The 21,315-nt window shown below is 45.2% G+C and overlaps 1 protein-coding gene across 2 annotated transcripts in view; it reads right to left on the bottom strand.

The window, feature by feature from the left end:
* clcn4 (chloride channel, voltage-sensitive 4) overlaps positions 1–16,271 on the bottom strand; it is a 33,631-nt gene extending 17,360 nt beyond the window's left edge. For both annotated transcript variants that reach the window (XM_041211349.1, XM_041211350.1), the window contains exons 1-3: positions 16,170–16,271; positions 7,641–7,740; positions 1,855–2,042 (exon numbers count right to left, since the gene is read on the bottom strand). In XM_041211349.1, coding sequence (XP_041067283.1) covers positions 1,855–2,042; positions 7,641–7,740; positions 16,170–16,238 — 357 coding nt within the window. In that variant the 5' untranslated portion in view covers positions 16,239–16,271. The remainder of the gene's footprint in view (positions 1–1,854; positions 2,043–7,640; positions 7,741–16,169) is intronic.
* Between the last annotated feature and the right edge of the window lie 5,044 nt (positions 16,272–21,315).

The raw sequence follows: 21,315 nt of genomic DNA, 5'->3' as shown, positions 1-21,315 counted from the left end.
CGTATTGTAGTCTGGAACTATGTACAGTGATGATAGAGGCTCCAACTTTCTTTGTATCACATGATACAGGAATCAAGAATCTCTCCCACTCTTCCCCACCTGCCATTGGCACATGTTGGAAGGATTTGGAGTTAATGATCAACCATGATGAATGCACCTTCATTGGCTGTCAAATCCTGGGGTGGGAGGAATTGAGTTAAAAAGAAAAATCAATAATGGCTCCTGATTTCACAATGCATCATGATACATTAGTGTAGGTGACAGCTGTGGCTTCATGTTACTACACAATCCAGCTGATACAGCTGTGTCGTACTGAGGGAGTGCTGCACTGTGAGAGATCTGTCTTTCAGATGAGATGTTAAATCAAGGTAAAAAATTGTGTATTCAGAGAAGTTTTGCCATTATTAATGCTTGGCTGTGTTTCAAAAGCTATAATTATCTCAGAAGGGGGTTTAGAATTCACAGTTTCATTGATAGTTCAAAGAGTCTTTGATGTGTAGTCTGAATAGAAATTTGTTTTTATGACTGATTAATCACTGTACATGGTTCCAGACTACAATATGTATTAGATTGTTAGAAGTTTTTTTCATCTACACAAGGCTCCTGAAGTCTGTCCATGGTGGACACTGTGCAAGTGGCAATGGAATGTGGAGGATATGAGAGGCCGTGGTTGGGGGGGGGTGGATGGGAGGCCATGATTTAGCATGGAGGGTATGAGGGGTCAAGGGCGTAGGTGGGTGGGGGCATGAGTTAACACGGAGTGTACAAGGGGTTGTGGAGGTGGGTAGGGGGCATGAGTTGGCATTGAGTTGACATGGAGGGTATGACAGGCCATGGGGGTGGATAGGAGGCATGAGTTGGCATTGAGTTTGCATGGAGGATATGAGGAGCAATGGGTGTGAGGAATGAGGGCTAGAGGAATAACAACTTCTAAAATAACCGAGGCAGGCCTTCTAACCAGCAGGCCTTGGCACTCGCCCGTCCCCATGGCCACCCAAGTTCTGTTTCTGGGATCTGACAACCCCCACCCCCTCATGCCATAATAAAAACGGCACGTTTCGGGGAACTTTCTACTGAGGCAGATCCAGCATGTCAGGAAATTTCCCAGCTCAAACCACCTGCCTCAGTAGCCAAAATCTGGCCCCTGGTGGCTAATATATCAATAAATATGCAAACTCTTTAACTAGACAGTATTAAACCAATAGGATTGCAGACAGTTAAGTTTCTTAAGTTTCTTATTCCTTACGAAAATCAGAGCTAAAATGCTGAGAAACTGTGCTCTCAGCACAGTGAGTGAGTTGATCTTAGCTCCATTTCCAGACACCAGGAAGAGATGTCCAGAGGGCCACAGTGAACTGCGTTACTATTGGGAATGTCCCTCCTGGCTGGTTATTGTTTGGTAGGGGCAGAGTGCTGGAATGGGATAATTACCTAAGTTGAAGCACGTTCATGGCACAGGTGAAAAATTAATTTAAAAACTGATATTGGGGCAAGAGTGAACTTCAAACAAGCTCAATTTAGCAAAGTTGCAACTTTCATTGTACTCTTTTAGTGAGTTACATTTTAAGAATGCTTCTGGCAAGTAAACACTGCCTGCAGCATGCACATGAACGCTGGGTGCAGAAGGTTTTCTAAATTTTAAACTTCACTGAACAGAGGCCTGGAACACGAGTATAATTCCAGAACAATTGGTGTCTTACAATTCAAGGGCAATTGGTTCATTTCAGCCCCATGCTTGGATCAGTTTGTGCATTTATCTAGAATCAACTGCATTTGAAGCTCATAAGCTGTGACTGGCATCACGTGTTGCAGCGTAGAGACCCAAGAATCAAACGGAGTCCTGTAATGTCTTACTTCTGGCTGGCCAGCCAACAGCTCTGACCATGTCTTCCACTGAGGACATTTGTCCCTGTCCTCAAAGGTCGTCTCATTAGATGTCCAACAGCACTGTTCATGACTAAACCAGAATCCAGCCAAACAGACTCCCTCCTTCAGGTCCGTCATCCAGTCCACAGCCAGATCTATCACTCCAGCCAGTGTCCCTGAATAAGTGAGACACAAAGTACAGCATTAAAACCAGCAAGGACAAACAAGCTCCATCAGATTATTGTTACTGTAGCTGTTACCTACTTCTGAAAAGGGGAGAGGCAGAGAGATCCACACTTTAGGGGAAAACTGTCTAATAATCAAAGAGTCCTCCAGTGTTTTGACAAGTATGGCACAACAATGTTGGTAACTCTTCCACCACCTTAAACATCCATCCCCTCCAACAGCAGCATACCATAACTGCAGTGGGCACTACCTGTACCATACACTTCAGCAACATGCCAAGTCCTCTTCAATAGCACATCCCAAACCCACGACTTCCTCAATCTAGAAGAACATAGGAAGCAGGTGCATGGGAACATCACGACCTGCAAGTCACATACTATTCCAATTTGGGACTGTGTCACCATTCCTTCACTGTCACTGGGTCAGAATCCTAGAACTCACTCTCTTATACCACTGTAGGGGTACTGATGCCAATTAGACACCACCATCTTCACAAGGGCAAGTAGAGATGGGCACTAAATGTTGGCCTTGCCAGTGGCACCTGTATCCCTGAGAATGAATTTTTAACTAATATACTAGGGCCAGGAATGAAGATAAGTACCACACAAGCCAAAGAACCATTAAGTACGTTTAGTCATTAAAAAAGATATGAATAAACAAATAACCAAAGATTGCCTGCTACAAAAATTCTCCCAACTTAGGCTACTGAAGCACACATTGGGGCTAAGGAAAACCCATGGCAGATTTGAATTTGGGGGAGATGGTGGTGTAATGGTAATGTTACTAGGCCAGTAATATAGAGGCCCAGGCTGATGCTCTGAGGACAGAGGTTCAAATCCAACTACAGCAGCTGGTGGAATCTGAATTCAATTAATAAGTCTGGAATATAAAGCTAGTAATAGTGACCATGAAACTATCATTGATTGTGGTAAAAACCCATCTGGTTCTCCAATGTCCTTTAGGAAAGGAAATCTGCCATCTTTACCTGGTCTGGCCTACCTGTGACTCTACACCCACAACAATGTGGTTGACTCTTAACTACCCTCTGAAATGGCCTAGCAAGCCACTCAGTTCAAGAAAAATTAGGGACGGGTGATAAATGTTGGCCTTACCAGCAACACCCACATCCCATGAAAGAATAAATTTTTAAAAGTTCAAATGATTTGGACATAAACTGAAGAGAAATGATGTTGACATTTTTTGATGCCAGTAAATTAGGGTTTAAGATAAACTGAGGAAAAATTTAAGAGACTTGGATCAGCAGAACATGGAAATAGGTGACAGATGGAGTTCAATGCAGACAAGTAGTACACTTTTGGAAAAGAGCATAATAAAAAGCAGACACTAAACAGGAAATCTCCTAACAGTTGGAACACCCTGAGGGTATGTCATGGTACCGTATAAATGTAGCTTTATTCTTTGTTCCTTACAATTATATCAGGAAGGAGAGATTATATTGCTGAAGGCTCAAAACTCTGGGCCTTTCTTCCAGCAGAGCAAAGAAGCTTAAAAGGGATAATCTAATAGAAGCTTTCAAAATTATGAAAGGTTGTGAGATATTAAATAATGAAAGATCATTTTTCAATAGTTAGAGTTCAAAGGGCCAGAAACTCATGATTATCAATAGAAGATCAAGAGAGAAAATGAGAAGCCGTTTGTTCATGCAGAGGGTGGAATCATCCCAGATTTGCACTAAGTGCAGTAATGGGCAGAAAAATGAGGTTTACACACCAGCCGCAATGGCTGCTTTTCACACTGTATCATCCCAAACCCGTCGTATTAATTATGTATTCCCGGGAAACACGCCACTTCCATGGCAGGCAGGCTCTCATTCGCCTGTCATGCCATCATCTCACTGCTTCATCACACCGAGTGCCATGTCTAAACCTCACACATCCTGCTTGGGAGGTGGTGACAGCGGTGGTCAGTGCCAATACCCTGCAAAACTGGACAGCCACCCAGTGCCACAAGAGGATGGATGATCTCCTCCGTTACACCAGGGTAAGTCACTCTTCTCATCACTCTCAACTCACACACTCACAAACCCATCACACATCCACAGAAATCTCACTCACTGCCAGTTCAAGGGACATCACAATTCAGTCTCTCATACACACCTTCATTGTCCTCATCCCGTCCATGGGAGCACTCAGCACCCACACATGCCAGGCATACTTATCATCTGCCTGGCAAGCACCCTGCTTACACTCTCTCCATCTCTATTTAGGCAGGACAAGTTGGCACACAAGAGGGAGAGGTTGCTTACCAATGGAGGAGTGTCTCTCAGACTTTGAAAACAGAGCCATCCAGCTGGCCGGCGATGATCGGGATCAGTCCTCTGCTGACGGTGAGATCGGCGCTGCTCTACCAAGTGAGGGTCCAGCAGTGCAACATCCATCAGATAACCATGCTGAATGATGTGTCCTTTTTCATAGGTCAATGCCCTGCACTAATTATCTCCCCTTTGCAGGCACATCTGCCAAACAGTCCATGACCCAGGGCCTCCAATCAAGCCCTGAAGAAACCTCTGAAGAGGAATCTGAAGGCACCCTCCTTGAAGTCCTGTCACAGCGCCCACCCTCACCCTCCAACAGTGTGTACGCGAGAGGGATGTTGGGCAGCTCGATCTCACTCCAGCTACCCCTTTCGCTCATGAAGCCTATGTGAAGATCTATGGAGTGTCCTCACTGCATGTCATCATCAACCTCCTGAAATCAAGCAACTATTAGGGCCTCCACTGCATCTCCATGACAGGAGCATTCTCACAGAGGGTATGTGCGCTGCCATAAACCAGACTGGAGTCAAACGCTCACAGATGCAGTGTGAGGTTCTATGGTGTCTCCTCACTGCATGTCGTCATCATCCACCACAAATCTAGCAGCTAAGAGGACCTCCAGAGCACGTCTGCCTCATCTGGCCAGTGCAAGGGCCTCAACTCCTTCTAGGACCTCCTCACCCTCATTCCCATCAGCATCCTCCTCATTGGAGGAGACCTCCAACTTCCTCCTCAGTCAGCTCCTCTCCCCATGGCAGTATCAGGTTGTAAAGAGCACGGCAGATGACGTTGATATGTGACACCAGCAACAGCAGTGTGTGCGGGAGTCCCAACCGCCCCTTCTTCCAGAGGGTGCTGCTCCTCCCGCTGCGCAGCCAGGCGCCTGAGTCACTCTCTCCTCCGTCGTCTCCGCTCTCTGTAAACCATGAGGCATACAGCTAGGTTACCAGGCTCCATGATCCTGATGTACTCTTGCAGGATGAAAGAGAGAGGTGCGTGGGTTAGCTTGGGTGTACAAAGAACCTCTCTTGGTTAGGTCTGAAGGCCCCTTAACGCATCCCAGAGTGCAGGCCACCTGTATGGCCAGAGTTTAGTGCGCTGCATGGCTGCCTGAAACCCCGCCCACCTCCGCCACACTCCACCTGACCAATTTGTCCATTGGACTGCAGGCTGTGCTCTCAGCTCAGGCCCAGACATCCTCCTAGCCCAGACTGCAAGGCTGCACTGTTAGCTTGAACCATGGGGGAGACTGGTCCAAACCTGGATGATGACATCACAAGGGGCTCTGAGCATCTCCAGCAGCGACTGCTCCATGGCCATATTTAGTGAGGAGATTGTACAACGTTCCCAATCGTCCAACTGTTCTGCAGCCCATTGTAACGCTCATTAGTTTGCAGTCTGTGCCCAAGGGGTGAAAAGCTCCAGAGCACTTGGTGGCAGTTTGATGCCTCTGCATTGCTTGAGTGGGCAGGTAAGCTAGAGACCCGACTCCTATCATACCAATGTGGCTGCGTTTGACTTGTCTCAGCTGCAGAGGAATGGTCGCTTTAGACAAGGTTTCCATAATGAATGGCCGCTTCCATCACCCACCTCCTCCCAACTCCACACATGCCTGTGCACTACCTTCAACCACAGGGAAGCCTTTGCCACCTCCCCACAAAGTCACTTCAACCACCGGCTAGCCTTTGCCCACCCCCCCAACATGCCTCAACCGCAGGGCAGGCCTTGCCGCCCCCTCCCACCAACGGGCCTCAACCTTGAAGTTCAATAGGCGTCCCCACTAGCACTCCACAATGTTACAGTGCAATGACCTCCAAGTTCCCCCCAAAGTGCAGCCAACAGCCAACTCATGTCATCCGCCCACCTGTCCATCATGCACCCTCATACCCTCATGACATCTCCATAGCCAGTCACCCAGTATCCACCATGGGCAGCCTCAGGAGCCATGTGGAAATGAAAAAAAAGCAATATAATACAGTTCTCACTTATACTTGTTTGATAGTGAAAAAACTCCCATTCATGAAATCCATTCAAAGCTTTTAAATCTCAAGCGGTTAATCTGTAATAAAAACAAATTTCTATTCAGACTCCACATCAAAGACAGGTAATCCTTTAATAGCATATTTAAACCAAAAATCAAACTGTGAATGCAAAATCCCTGGCTGAGATAATTGTAGGTTTTTTTCTTGAAACTCAGCCAAGCATTCATAATGGCATAATAATAATAATAATAATAATAATAATAATAGCCCTTGGGAAATGTCAACAAAGAAGTCAACTGAAACTCTGCAAACAGTGTTAACCTTTTTTTAACCTACACCAGATGGTCTGTCAATCAGAGCAGTTCAGCAGATTTTTTTTTAAACTCTCACTGACAGTTGTGGTCTGTTTCTATTAATGTAAAAGGTATGTATAAATATACCTTATCCACCCTTGAAAAGTGTTTACATCTACTCCATCAATTCATGATTCCCACACTGCAGGTTAAGGCCCATGCAACAACCAAAATGGGAAATGTTTGAACTTAGCTTTAATTTCAAAAGGCCCTGTTGAGCTTGGGTTTCCCTCCTGTATAAATCACACCCTGCCCTGTTCTCCCATTAGCAATAATGGGATCTGTCAGGAATAGGATGGGACTTCCATATCTGCGTCCCATCCACCATTTTAAAGGCAAAATCTGGCCTAATAGTTCAGGTCTGTATCCTTTCTTCAGAACTGGAAAAAGGAAAAAGTTAAAAATCTAATAAGGTTTGAGCGAATGAAAGGAGGGAGAGGGGAAGAAGAATATTGGGAAGGTCCATGATAGGGTGGAGGGCAGAAGCGGTTAAAGGTTTCATGGTACAGATTTTGGGACAACTGTTTTATCATTGTTACCTCCAGCACTTACTTGTGTCACTGATGTATACATAGAGACACAGAACAGAAAAGCTACATTGCATAGATCAGTTGAGAATAGGCCTTGCTGTTCATCAAACACTAGTTGCACTGATTGCTGAGTTTGAAAGAACAGTGAAAGGGCCATACATGCTATGACAAAATGGTCAGAAAGTAAAAGACCATCAACCCTGTCCCACACTCAATGGATGGAGTATCACGACTGGACCCTTCACCCCCAGCTCTGCAATCCCTCAGCCCACCCCATAGTTATGTGATATTCTGAGAGAGTCAAAAAAAAGTGAAAAACTCAGGAGCAATAGGGGAAAGAACATTCCGGTAAATTCCTCTGACCCCTCGGGCAATTACAAACAATCGAGGTGATCACATGGACCATTTGAACAATATACTTTGGGAAGTATACACTGTGACATCATACCTGCCAGCAGTCCAATGAGCAACATCACAACCCACCCTGACCACGCATCCAACAAGCCTTTGATACGTTCCCATAGCGACTCTTTACTTCTGCTTGTGATCTGAAAATAGAAGCAGATTGATGATGTTTTGATTGTTCTCAATAAAGCCGTCATATTTTTTACTGTTCAGCATTAATATGCAATTAGTGTCAGTTTTGCTTAGTTGCTGGGTTTATGGGTATTAGGGTCTGTTCATGGTCAGACAAACAAGCTATAAATGGTCAAGGGAGAGCGAGGGCGTCAGGCTTGACTCAGTTGGTTGCACTTTCACCTTTGAATCAGAAGGTCAGGGTTCAAACCTGCTCCAGAGAGCTGATTACAAAATACAGGCTGATGTTTCAGTTCCATACTGAGTGATGCGCTGTTGAAGGTGCTGTCTTTTAGACGAGATGCTACATCTCTAAAGTGCATGTAAAAGACCCCATGACATTATGTCGCAGAAGAGCTGGGGAGTTTTCCTCAGTGTTCTGGTCTACATTTATCCCTCAACCATTATCACCAAAAACATATCGTTGATCTCATTGGTGTTTGTGGGATCTTGCTGTGTGCAAACCGGCTGCCATGTTTCCTGCATTACAAACAGGGACCATACTTCAAAAGGACAGTTCTTAGTTAGCTCTAAAGCACTTTGAGATTTCCTGAGGTTGAGAATTGTGCTCTATAACCCCAATTAATTCATTTCTTTCCTTTTCTTCTATTATTTCTTTTCATAAGTAGATTAATGTACAAGTGTTTGTCAGTTCTGGCTACAGCCAGGCTAGTTCCAAATCAATGGAGAGTACCGAAACACTGTGACACACCTAGAGCAGTGCCAGCATGGAAATCTAGCATGGCTAGTTTGCACTGAAGGTGTTCAATGGTTTAAAAAAAATCCTGTGTTAATGTTAGCAGATTAACCTTGTTCACATCTGATCCCGAGTCATGTGGAGGTACTTAATGTTGGATCATTTTTTCCTTACTCCTTGAATAAATCCATATAAACTAGAGACAGTAATATGTTTGATTATTCATTTATTACCAAGAAATCATTAATCTTAAACACCCCAACCAATAAAGTGTCCATCTGACACACCCTCACCGACCATTCAGAATAGCACATGTTAGTCCTGTGTCCAAAACCTACAGTGCGGAGATTTAATGGGAAATCATGAAGATGACTTTTCCAAGCCTTCCAGGATTTTGTTCCTCATTTCCCTTCTCTCTTCCTTCTCCAAATTAAAAATAGCATCCATCTTATAACTGTTTTGATTTATAGTTCCCTGCCTGATAAATGCAACCCTCTACAACTTTCCACTTGTTTCAAATAGTTTACCAGAGGATGAGAGGTCTCGTCCATGCCCTTTAGCGCTCAAACGTTAACTCTTTATAGTCTTCTCTTATCAGCAGCTCTGAGGGCTGCCAACAACATGATTTAAACAAGTACTTTCCACATTGCAGATTTATCGCGATTAAAACAAAAGCAATGTCGAATCATATTGAACACAAACAAAAATACCTGGGAAAACTCAGCAGGTCTGACAGCATCTGCGGAGAGGGATACAGGTGACATTTCAAGTCCGTATGACCCTTCATCAGAACTAAGACATATAGAACTGAGATGAAATATAAGCTGGTAGAAGTGGGTAGGACAGGAGACCTCAATAGGGGGCCAGTGATAGGTGGAGGCCAAGAAGAGACTGCCAAAGATGTCATAGACAAAAGGACAAAGGGTTGTTGACAGTGGTGATATTATCTGAAGGATGTGCTAATGGGAACATTAAGGGAAGCAAGCTAGTGGCAGATGGCCCTAGTGTGGATGGGGTGGGGGGAAGGGATTGAAATGGGCTAAAAGGTGGAGATGAAACAATAAATCAAAATAAATTTAAAAATAGGAGGGAAAAGAAAAATATATAGCTGCAAAAAATTATAAATTATTGGAAAAGGGGGGATCGGAAAGGGGGTGGGGATAGAGGAGAGTGCTCATGATCTGAAATTGTTGAACTCAATATTAAGTCTGGAAGACTGTAAAGTGCCTAGTCAGAAGATGAGTGCTATTCCTCCAGTTTGTGTTGAGCTTCACATATTGATATGTGATATTGATCATATTGATATTCTTACATTTAGGACCATCAGTATTCCCTCAAACTCTCCTTTTCCTTAAAAGGGAGATTCTTCCCAATGTTATCATGGTTGCAATCTTCAGCTGAGCATTGCGCCTGTGACATTAAACAATGTATCCATGGGAAATGGGGGTTTTATAGTCATAGAGCAATCGTGAGAATTTGTGTGTTTTCATCCATTTAAAAACATTGACTTTGTTCCAAACAGTGTATCCACAAGAAATAATGGATTTGCCTTTATGTAATCACTGTGCATTAATATTGATAGTACAATTAGGAGGCATAATTAATTCACATTCATTGTTTGTTCATGTAGAGTGGTGAATTTATATTAATAGTAGAAACCTTGGGGAAAAAATAGGGAATTTCTCATCACAACACACCAAATGAGGGATGACTTATATTATCCTTCTGGAATAGTAAATTTATATTCACAATACCAGCAGGAAGACAGGATGATGAATACATTGGTAATATATCATCCTTGAGGAATAGCTGATTTATATTCTCAGGATGTCGATTTAGTAGATTTACATATGGGAGAGGAAGAGTTTCATTTGCAGATGATAGATTTATGTTTACAGAATGGCTATGGGGAATATCCTTATATTCACAGTGCTCCTACATTCATAATATGACTGTGAGATTGCGGAGAAAATGTTACTTAGATGCCCATGGCAATTCTTAAAATTCAGCTTTTGTTTAACTCATTAACCAACACAGCGAAAATGAAGATAAAATACTTTTGTTCATTATCAAACAAAGTGCTTCTTTCAAAAGGAATTTCACACCAAAAGTCTGCCCAAGAGGGGGAAGGACAGTTTTAATCAAACTGGCCTAGCAGAAAACTGACTGGGATCAGATCGGTTGCTGGTTTAACAACACCACACCATTTTACACCTCCTTTATTTCATACCCCTCCCATTTAACTTTCTAACAACTCTAATAGAAAGTACAACTAAACAGGGTATAAAAGGAATGCACGAACTAACCCTATCAGAATTCTGTTATGTGAATTAGATTAAAATCTAAAATGTTACTTTACAGATGGAGTCATAAAGGCACAGAAGGAGGCCATTCAGTCCGTTGAGTCCATGCCAGCTCTCTGTACAGGTGGACAGTGATGTAGTGGTAATGTCACCAGACTAGTAATCCAGAGGCCCAGGCCTGGTGCTTGGGGATATGGGTTACAATCTCACCACAGCAGCTGGTGGAATTTAAATATAAATTTAATAAATCTGGAATCAAAAAGCTAGCCTCAGGAAATGGTGACCGTGAAACTATACGATTGTCGTAAAAACCATTCTGTGCTCTAATGTCTTCCAGGGGTGGAATTCTGCCTTCCTTACCCAGTCTAGCCTATCAGTGACAAGCACACAATGCGGTTGACCCTGAGATGACCCAGCAAGTCACTCAGCTGTGTCAAACCGCTACAGAAAAGTTGAAAAGGAATGAAATCGGACGGACCACCAGACACTGACCTGGGCAGAGGAAACTACAATGACACTCTGTGCCCAGTCAACACTGCAGAGTCCTCCTTACAAACATCTGGGTCTTGTGCCAAGAATGGGAGAGCTATCCCACAGAATAGTCAAGCAACAGCCTGATAGAGTCACGCTCACCGAATCATACCTTACAGTCAATGTCCCAGTCACCTCCATCACCATCCCTGGTATGTCCTTTCCCACCAGCAGGACAGACCTAGCAGATGTGGCAGCACAGTGGTATACAATCAGGAGTGTTGTCAGGGAGTTCTTAAATTGACTCCAGGCCCCATGAAGTCTCATGGCTTCAGGTCAAATATGGGCAAGGCAACCTCCTGCTGATTACCACCTACCTCTGATGAATTAGTACTCCTCCATGTTGAATACCACTTGGAACAAGCACTGAGGGTAGTAAGGGTAGAGAATGTGCTGTGGTCTCCAACCTGCAGACAGTGCACCAAGAGGATTTTGGACTTTGGGAGGATAGGAAAGGTGAATGGCGTAGCTTATTCAGGTGCCAACCTTCACACTGACTTTCGCAGCACTCCTCAGGTGAACACAGCTTGCAGCTCCACTCATTCCTACCCCTGCAGGCATCTCGCCTCCCCATCTGAACAGCCAAGACTCACACTCACTCTCACCTTATTGCCCTCTCACACCCATGCCTCAGAGTCACCCTCCACAAATGCTATCCTTCCCTCCTCCCACACAAACTATTACAAACATTCACATCTCTCTGATTGCTTTCCTTACAAGAGAAGAGAGCAAAAAAAGCCTCAGGGAACAGCAAAAGACCCAGAGGCCCCTGGGGGTTGGTGGTAGCCCTCCAGTGACAGCCACCTTCACAGCCATTGGCATGCATGGCCACCAGGTCCACTGGAAAGGAGGTCTTGTTCCAGGAGGTTGCAGCGATCAGTAGCAGGACCCACCATGAAAGTCTGAGCTCCCTGAGGCACTAATGGTCAGACATGTCAGGAGGGCTGATCCTCCGTCTGTAGACCCCATGTTGAGGGTCTCCTTTCAGCTGCATCTCAGTGTCCAACCCTTCTGCTCTGTGGAGTGGCATGAAGCTGAGAGGAATGGGCTAGTGGCCCTGCTGGTGTTGGCTTTACTACTTCTCTCGTTCCTCTATCAGGGGTACAAGGTAGAGCTACGTAATCTGCTGTCATTCTGGGGTGAAGGCTGGCAGCAGGAAAGTGTAGCTGAAGGTGAGTAAAATACAAGACAGGTAAATTGATTTCCAAGGAGATAGCAATCATCCCTCAGTGAAAGCGCTCCCTGGGAAGGAGTGCTGTGTGCAGGAGCCTCTCACCGGGACATGGGGGCAGCTCCTCAGTTTCAACGATCAAAGATTTCCCAGCCCCGTCAGTTCCATTGGAGAAGTGCACGTCTCAGTGCAATCACCGAGGTGACCCTGGGGAGTTGCTCACAGGTTGGGAAATCTGCTTGTTGGCTGTTAGAGCCCAAATCCCTGGTTAAAACAAAACTTAATGACTGACTTGAAGATTTAAGTGCCTCATATGAAAACTGCATTGATGTCGCCTTCCAATCCTCGCAAGTGAAACCTGAAGTTGGGGGAATTATGTCAGGATCTTCATCCAACTTCACTTTTAGGGGTTGTAACTCTCCGTTCATACCCAAACCCACCTCCCCTTGCCTGGAAAAATTCCACCCAGTAAAGCAAACTGGACAGCAATACAGAGGTCGTTTATTTGAAAAAAATCAGAAGAAAGGCTTGCATTTATTTAGCACCTTCCCTGACCTCAGGAAGTCCCAAAGAGCTTTGCAGCTAATAAAATACTTTTTTTTTGAAGTGTAATCACTATTGTAATGCAGGAAATCCAGCAGCGAATTTGCACAAAGCAATGTTCCACAAGCAGCAATGTGGGAAATGACCCGTTAACAATCTTTGTGATGTTGGTTGAGGTGTAAATATTGGTCAGGAAGCTCGCATGGAGCCATGGGATCGCTGAGGGGGCAGATTGTGTCAATGTCCTTTTAATTACATTGTTTCAACTGGCATGGATCCAGTTAACCGATGGGGCCTAGGTTTAATGTCTCATCCAAAGGATGACCCTCTGACAGTGCAGCACTCCCTCAGTACTACACTGGAGTGTTAGCCTGGATTAGGTGCTCAAGTGCTTGGAGTGGAACTTGAACCCCCTACCCTCTGACTCAGAGGCAAGAGTGCTATCACTGACTCATGGCTAATGCACACAAATAAACAAGATAACAGTGGGCTCATTACGGACGGTCAGGACATGACAACCCTATTTATGGTACGGAACTAAATCAGATTTATTGGAATAGCTATAAAAGGAGATGCCTGGAATGTCACTTTATATGAATGCTACATAGCTCCTAACTCTTGCAAACATTTTATCTTTAACATGGCTTTGTAAAGTACGGCTTATCCAGGCTGTTGCTCTCATATGCTATAAAGTTTTGTATCACAGAGCCAGAATCTCATATCTCCATATCTCCCTTAAGTATACAAATATCTCGAGTCACTGTCAATATCAGATCTCATTCTGATATTGGATTCATTTCCCAACTAAAAACAGACCTTTTCCAAAACTGCAGGCACATAAAATTCATCCAGGACATATATGAAGATACAAATTATTGGCTGCCTGGGCTTTGAGACGGTCGATCAGTTGAACACTCCCTACCATTGCTATGTTTGAAGATCTAAATGTAACATTTTAATTCTCTGAAGGTACTTGTGTTCTGTTTCAACCAGGCAATGGTTGAACTCCATCTGGTGTATTTAAGTGTTGTGCAAATACTTCACTTCACATATTCAGAGTTACGATGGCTTTGGAAGAGGGTTTAGCACTTCCAAACCTTTGATCCCTCAATCTCCAGTTAGCCCTTTCAGAGAGTTTAGAACAAGGCAGTCAGCACCTCTTGAAGGGGAGGTGCCTCTAGCTGCAGAGAGTAGTTTTACTGATATCACTTTGGAGGCCCTGGTGCAGGCAATCCTCCAGACAACTCCTCCATCACTAATGGGAAGAGGTGGCTGAGGCGATACATGCTATGTGCTTGGGTCTTAGCTATAAAGCTGAAAAATGCTGAATGATTGTGCCAGCAAGCTTGTGCATGAGCATTGTAAAGTCCTGCTTCAACTTATCTTGGGGCTTCAATGGAACATGGTGAGTATTTTGTCCAACATGGAGTGAATGGTCAGCTCCATGAATACAAGTGGCACCAGCCATGCTGGGGCCTCTACAGGCAGCTTCGATGGCAACTTTTCATTTAATTCATTCAAAGGATGTGAGCATCATTCAAGGTCAGCATTTATTGTCCATCCCTAATTGCCCTTGAGAAGGTGGTGGTGAGCTGCCTTCTTGAACCGCTGCAGTCCATGTGGTGGTGTAGATGCGCCCACAGTGCTGTTAGGGACGGAATTTGAGGATTTTGATCCAGTGACAGTGAAGGAACGGTGATATATTTCCAAGTCAGGATGGTGAGTGGCTTGGAGGAGAACTTGCAGATGGTGGTGTTCCCATGGATCTGCTACCCTTCTTCTTCTAGATGGTAGAGGTCACAGGTTTGGAAGGTGCTGTCGAAAGAGCCCTGGCGAGATGCTGCAGTGCATCTTGTAGATGGTGCGCACTGCTGCCACTGTGCATCGGTGGTGGGGACAGTGAATATTTAAAGTGATAGTTGGGGTGTCAGTCAAGCAGGCTCCTTTGTCCTGGACGGTGTTGATCTTCTTGAGTGTTGTTAGAGCTGATCTCATCCAATCAAGTGGAGACAGATGGCGGAAGGCTTTGGGGAGTCAGGAGGTGAGTTACACTCTGCAGAATTCCCAGCCTCCGACCTGCTCTTGTAGCCACAGTATTTATATGACCGGTCCAGTTCCATTTCTACTCAATGATAACCCCCAGAATGTTGATGGTTGGGGATCCAGCAATGGCAATGTTGTTTAAAGTCAAGGGAAAGGTGGTTAGATTCTCTCTTGTTGGAGATGATTATTGTCTGGCTGTGAATGTTAATTGCCACTTATCAGCCCAAGTCAGAATATTGTCCTGGTCCTGTCCTGGACTGCTTCAGTATCACAGGAGTTGTGAATGGTGCTGAACATTGTTTAATTGCCAACAAGTGTTCCCACTTCTGACCTTCCGATGGAGAGAAGGTCATTGACGAAGCAGCTGAAGTTGGTTGGGCCGAGGACACTACCCTGAGGAAATCCTCCAATGATTGAGGGGCTGTGATGATTAACCACCAAAAATCAGAACCACCTTCCTTTGTGCTCGAGGCTTGGCCTAAATAGCCAAGAGGTTATGGTACTGGGTTTGTAACCCCAAAATCAAGAGTTCCAATCTCACAATGGCAAACTATGAAACAATGTAACTTCATCTGAAACAGATGGAAACGGGTTTGTACTCGAAAGAGAGTTCCTTTGTGCTCGAATCACTCCAACCAGTGGAGAGTTTCCCCCCTGATTCCCGCTGACCTCAATTTTACTAGACTCCTTGATGCCACACTCAATCAAATGCTGTCTTGATGTCAAGGGCACCTCACCTCACATTGGATGTATTGTCATCTATTTCTCTACGTTCTCACCCTGGCGGTGTATTAAGTGGGAGGTTTCTCACCATGGTACTGCAGGAAGGCTTGCCCAGCAGATCTGCTCACTAGGCTTCAGTTTCAACTAACACTCGCCTGCATATGGAGTAAGTGCACACTCAGTTATGAACTCTTTTTAAATGGAGCATTTATGTTCAATCGTTGCTGGATCAAAATTGTAATAGTACTGTGGGAGTACCTTTGTACCTTTACTACACAGGCTGCAGTGTTGAAGAAGGCAGCTCACCACCACCTTCTGGAGAGCAATTAGAAATGGGCATTCAATGCTGGCCTTGCCATGAGTGACTAAGTAAAATAATTAAAAATATACCTTTCTATGTCTGTCGGTATCACGGGACTTTTCTCTTAACCAGTCGATTGTGTGGAAGTCCTCATACATTCCAACCTCTGGGACTGATTCATCCAGGAAGTCCATTAAATTCCCTGAGCCATTCATCCCACTTCCTGTTGCCATACCAGATCCTGTCAAAAAGGCAAAAACAAATTATACAAAGAAGAATGTATTTCAAAATGTTTGGACAGCAACTCAAAATCTGTTACAATAGTTAATGCTATTAATGCACGGTCTACAGAGTATATTTGCAATACTGCACAGGGCAACAGTATTCTAACACTTCTGTTTGATAACACTTCTGTGAAGCATTTGGGATAAAGTGGCGCTATATAAATGAAAGTTATTGGTTTGGTTATAATGGGAAAGGCAGGATGACTCAGCCCTGGTGTTAACGTTGGGATAGGCCTGATCCCATTCTGCCGGCCCACCCCACCCCCATGCCACCCTCACAGCAGAGGAAGTCCTGCCTCTGAGAGCTGCTGGCCAATCAAATGGCCGGCAGCTCTCTGGTCCCAGCTGAGCCACCGGGAGCAGTGGTCACAGCTGGGACTGCAGCGAGACCCTGAGGGAAGTGTGATGCGATGGAGCCGCACTTCAGGGTAAGTCCAGAGTCTTGTTGGGGCCAAGCTGGAAGCCACCAGCGAAGGTGGACAGGCCAGGGGAGGAGGGGAATCACAGGGGTGGGAGGACCTTGGGGTGGGGGCCTCTGGCAGGTACAGAGAGCCAATAAAGCAGGCTCGCCTTTTTCATTGGCCACCAGCCAGACCAGTGAAGCCAAGGCTGCACCCTTGGCATGAGCGTCTCTCATCACCAGGGTAAAATCCCAGCAGCAACAGTGTGAGGCCCTTACGTGGCCATTGAATATCACTACCAGGCTTCAACTGACCCACGGGCTGGTGGACCACCCACCTGCCCCACCCCACCACTGGTAAAACCGTGGTGGGGGTGGGGGGGGCAAGCAGGGAGGCGCCAAGGATGACATCCATGGCATGGCGCCCAATTTTACAGCACGCCCGCCTGCCAACCATCCCAGGGAGCTGGAAAATCCAGCCCGTTGTTGTTGTATACTCAGTAAGATAATGGAACAGTATGCTCTGTACACAGTGTTGTAACTGTATCCTCACTAGATGATATTTTACCTTTACTTTTAACTTACGTTAATATGCAGCCAGTAGGAGCTGCAGTGCTCTTTATGCCTCCATATTTATATTGTTGCCCACTGTCACCCCCTCCCCCTCCCATTTGCTTCTACCCCCTCCCCACCTTGATTTACCTATGGGCGGCTTGATGTTAAACTGGCTGAAATTCAAAGTGCCCAGGCCTGTGACCTGCATCGACGAATCTGATCGTACCCCCACCCCGCCCCCCAACAGCTCATTTATTCTAACAAGGCCTGAGGCGTCTCTATGGGCAAAGGAGTTCATCACACCAGTCCTTTCCACCTGTCTGTGGGTACCATCAGACTTAGGCCTCGCTGTCAGGTCCGAGTTTCACTCTGCAGCCTGTGCTGTAACCATTGCTGAGACTGGAGGATGTCAGCTGAAAGATTTTCCACCTCCGATGTCAACAATCCTTATCTTCACACAACTGTTTTAGTTTACAATGCAATAAAATCTTCACAGGAGATTTTTTTTCCCCCTGAAGCCTTTATATCCAAGTCAAAGTCATTGAAAGGATTATCAAGCATTTTCAGTCTCAGCTATGCTACAAAGGAGGAGGCCAATGGAAGTCCAACAATGAACAGTGCTGGCCAATGGGAAGGCCCCTGTGTCCATTGTGCAAGGTGAGGGGGAGAGGGGAGAACCTCCTTTGTGGGTCCCCTGTGCCTCTACCTCAAAGTCATCATTTCCCCCCTTACCTTACACCTACGACGCCCACCCCGCACCCCCCCCCCACCCCCCCACCCCACCCCCCCCCCCCCGGCATCTCAAACTTGGTCCCCCATGTCCCTAAGCCCCCTCACCAAGACCAGGCCCTGGCAATACTCCAGACTTAGCTCAAGTCTGGGCTCCTGGCTGCCTGTAGTTCCAGCAGTGGCCACCACTCCTGCTTGGCACTGGTGAGACTACAGAGCTGCTGGCCATCCAGTTGGCTGGCAGCTCTCTAAGGCAGGACTTCCTCCTGAGATAGAGGCAGAAGTCTCACTTTAAGGCAAGTAACACTGCTTCCAGCATTAAATTGCTGAGGGGCAGCCATTGCTATGGTGGGTGGGTTCACTGCTGACGTTTTAGCCATGCAGAAGGGGACCACAGTGCCCCATTGTAGCCAGGCCGATGTCTTCACCTGGCTTGCAATGATAGCTAATGGAAGAGAGCACGGAGAATCTATTCTACAATCAGTGGGGAACTTGCCCCACTAGGTTACTGACAAAAACATTCCATATGTGTTTCTAAAATGAAAACAAAAGAAATTCACTCATGTTTTCCAAGACACACCAAAAATCCTGCTGATCAAGTGATCAGATAGCACCTCCCCACATACAGCTTTTAGACTCTTTACATTTGCCGAGTGCACAAGACACTTCATAGTGTCACAATCCCAATTGCTGTTAATTCTGGACAAGTTGGATCCCAGAATGAAACCGAGCTACTGAGGTCCTAAGTTTTTCTTAGAAAATATGGAGGTAAATTACTGAACAGATTCACAGGAGTCTGCTCAATATAAAGAATAAAGTGTTTATGAAAACAAGAAAAGTGAACTATAATTCACTAGACAAAACAGTTGGAAAGATCTCAATTCAAACACATGATGATTCAAGTTCCCAATATTCATTTACCCCAGCAACAACTCTACAGACACATAAACCAGTGAGGCATCACCACCAGATTGACACAAAGGCTTTTCGCTTGGGACTAAGGTTGCCTCCTCAGATTTTCAGGGCTTCTCTCAAGCCCACTTCACTTCAAGTCTGCTCACTGCAGCCCATTCTTTAACTCAGAGTCTATTCCTCTACCCATTTCTTTTAGCTTAACTTAACAGAACCTATTCCTGGTCCCTGTTTTTGTCCCTTACCTGGTACTCCTGTCTGGGACCTCGCCCTGTCCCCCTACCCGGCTTGGGACCTTCTCCCTGTCCCCCTCCTGTATCCTGCTCCCTGAGACACCTACTTGATAATGCGGCTCCAGCTCAGGGTCATCTGACCTGCTTTTTGCACTGTTTGCCCTTCCTTGCTTCTGCAAGGCACAAAAGACCAGTTCCGGCCTGAGGAAGGTAAAAATCAACAAACTGCGCAGCTTCGGTCATTTCCCGGCCAGCACATGAGCACAAGGCCTGAGGCTCAACAGGAACTGGAGTTCCCGACCTCCAACTTCAGATTAAGGTAGGTATTTGAGTTTCATCATAATAGGAACAAAATCTAAACAAAGATTAACACCCAAGCCCAAGGAGACATTACGACAGGTAGCCAAAAGTTTGGTCTGAAGTAGAATTAGAGAGTGTCTTCAGGGAGAGAGATGTGGAGAGGCAGAGAAGGTGATGAAGGGAATTCCAGAGCTCAGGGCCTGGATGGTTGAAGGCACCGTGTGTTTATTTTTATCACAGCCCTGCCCAAAAGATTTAACATAAAGTGCATAAGAAATGGGAGCAGAGTGGACTACGTGACTCCGGCACCTGTTCTGCCAGCCAATAAGATCATGGTTTCTGTTTCCTGCCCTCTCCCATAAACAATATCTTCTGTCTAATGCAACCTGGGAAAATCGTCTTAGCCAAACAAAATTTACAAGTTGATCAAACTGCAGCAGAGGCAGTAGCACAGTTGACTACTTCCCAAATCACAGTATCCATACACCAGGCCCAAAGAGGTTTATTTTCCAACTAGCGCTATTCCCATACAAACACACCTCCTAAATTCCTGTGCATGGCATTTTTAAACACTTCTTTTATAGAGTTGATTTTTCAGGCAACTTTTCTTGGTGGACACATTGAACTTTATTTACAAGACAGCAGCAGCCACCACATGTGTGCATCAAACTCTATAACTAAAGAAGAACTCTCTCCTAGAGATTTCCCACGCTGCTAATTCATTGGTTTACACAGATCATGTGATCTTACAACACAGGATTATTCTCAAAGCTACAGTCCTACTTTTATCAAAACTATAATTATTACATTCCTCCCCCTTTAACTTTTCTGTACATTTTGTATTTACATGGATATTTATCTCGTGACATTACAAAATTTACACAGGTCATGAAATTACAAGTTTAGTCTTTCGGGTGGTTTCCTGATCCGTGTGGAATGTCGCAGCCCCACGGCTTCAGATTCTTTGGCAGGAACCACATTCAACATCAGGTACCTCATTAGGCACAGGCAGTTCACTGTCTTCCACTCCGACAGAGACATCGGGCATGTCTATCCCTGGTTGAGAAACTTCAACGGGAACCACAGGTTCAGCAATGGTTACAGGTGGAACATCATTTTGTTGGGCTATCTCCCTTCTTGCTAAATGGCCCGCATGCATACGCGTGATCTGACCCTCCACTTCCACGTGGTACAGTCCAGTCACACAGCTTATTTACCAGGTAACCACTTCGGTCCTCCACCGAAGTTCCTTACATATCCTGCTTCTCCAACAGTAAATTGTCGCTCATGACTATGCAAATCATGTGTCGCTTTTTGGTTCCCTTGACTTTTCTCCAGCTTCCCCTCCAAATTGGGAAATATCAGCCTTAGTATTGTTCGAAGTCAATGCCTCATCAGTAATTCTGCATCCTCTTCCCACGTGTCTTCTTCTTTCTACCACTGAATTTAGCCACTGCCTCTATTTTTGATCTCACTGTCAGCCAGACTTCTCTCCGGTGAAATCTCAACTTGTCTTAGTTCAGTAGTTGAGCTACTCATTATCTACTCGCATCTTGGAAAGTTATACAACTTTTGCTTTCAAAGCCTCTTTAGCTTCATTCAGCTGATTCTTCAGCTTTTCTGACCCCTTCTTGTATCTGTTGACTTCTTCCTGGAATACTGAACGTTGCTGCACCTTCTCTGCCAACTGGTTCTTCAGTTTGTTCAGAGTGAAGTTAAATTCTTCCTACGTCTCTTTGTAATTTTCCAGAGGTACAAATTAGGGGTCCTTGTCATGTGTGAACGTCCTTCAACAGTTTTTCCTTTTCTTTGCAAAGCTCAC

The sequence above is a fragment of the Carcharodon carcharias genome, chromosome 18 (genome assembly GCF_017639515.1).
Source record: "Carcharodon carcharias isolate sCarCar2 chromosome 18, sCarCar2.pri, whole genome shotgun sequence".
Lineage (NCBI taxonomy): Eukaryota > Metazoa > Chordata > Chondrichthyes > Lamniformes > Lamnidae > Carcharodon > Carcharodon carcharias.
Note: the sequence above shows the minus strand (reverse complement) of the source record. Positions and strands in the feature narration are given on the sequence as shown.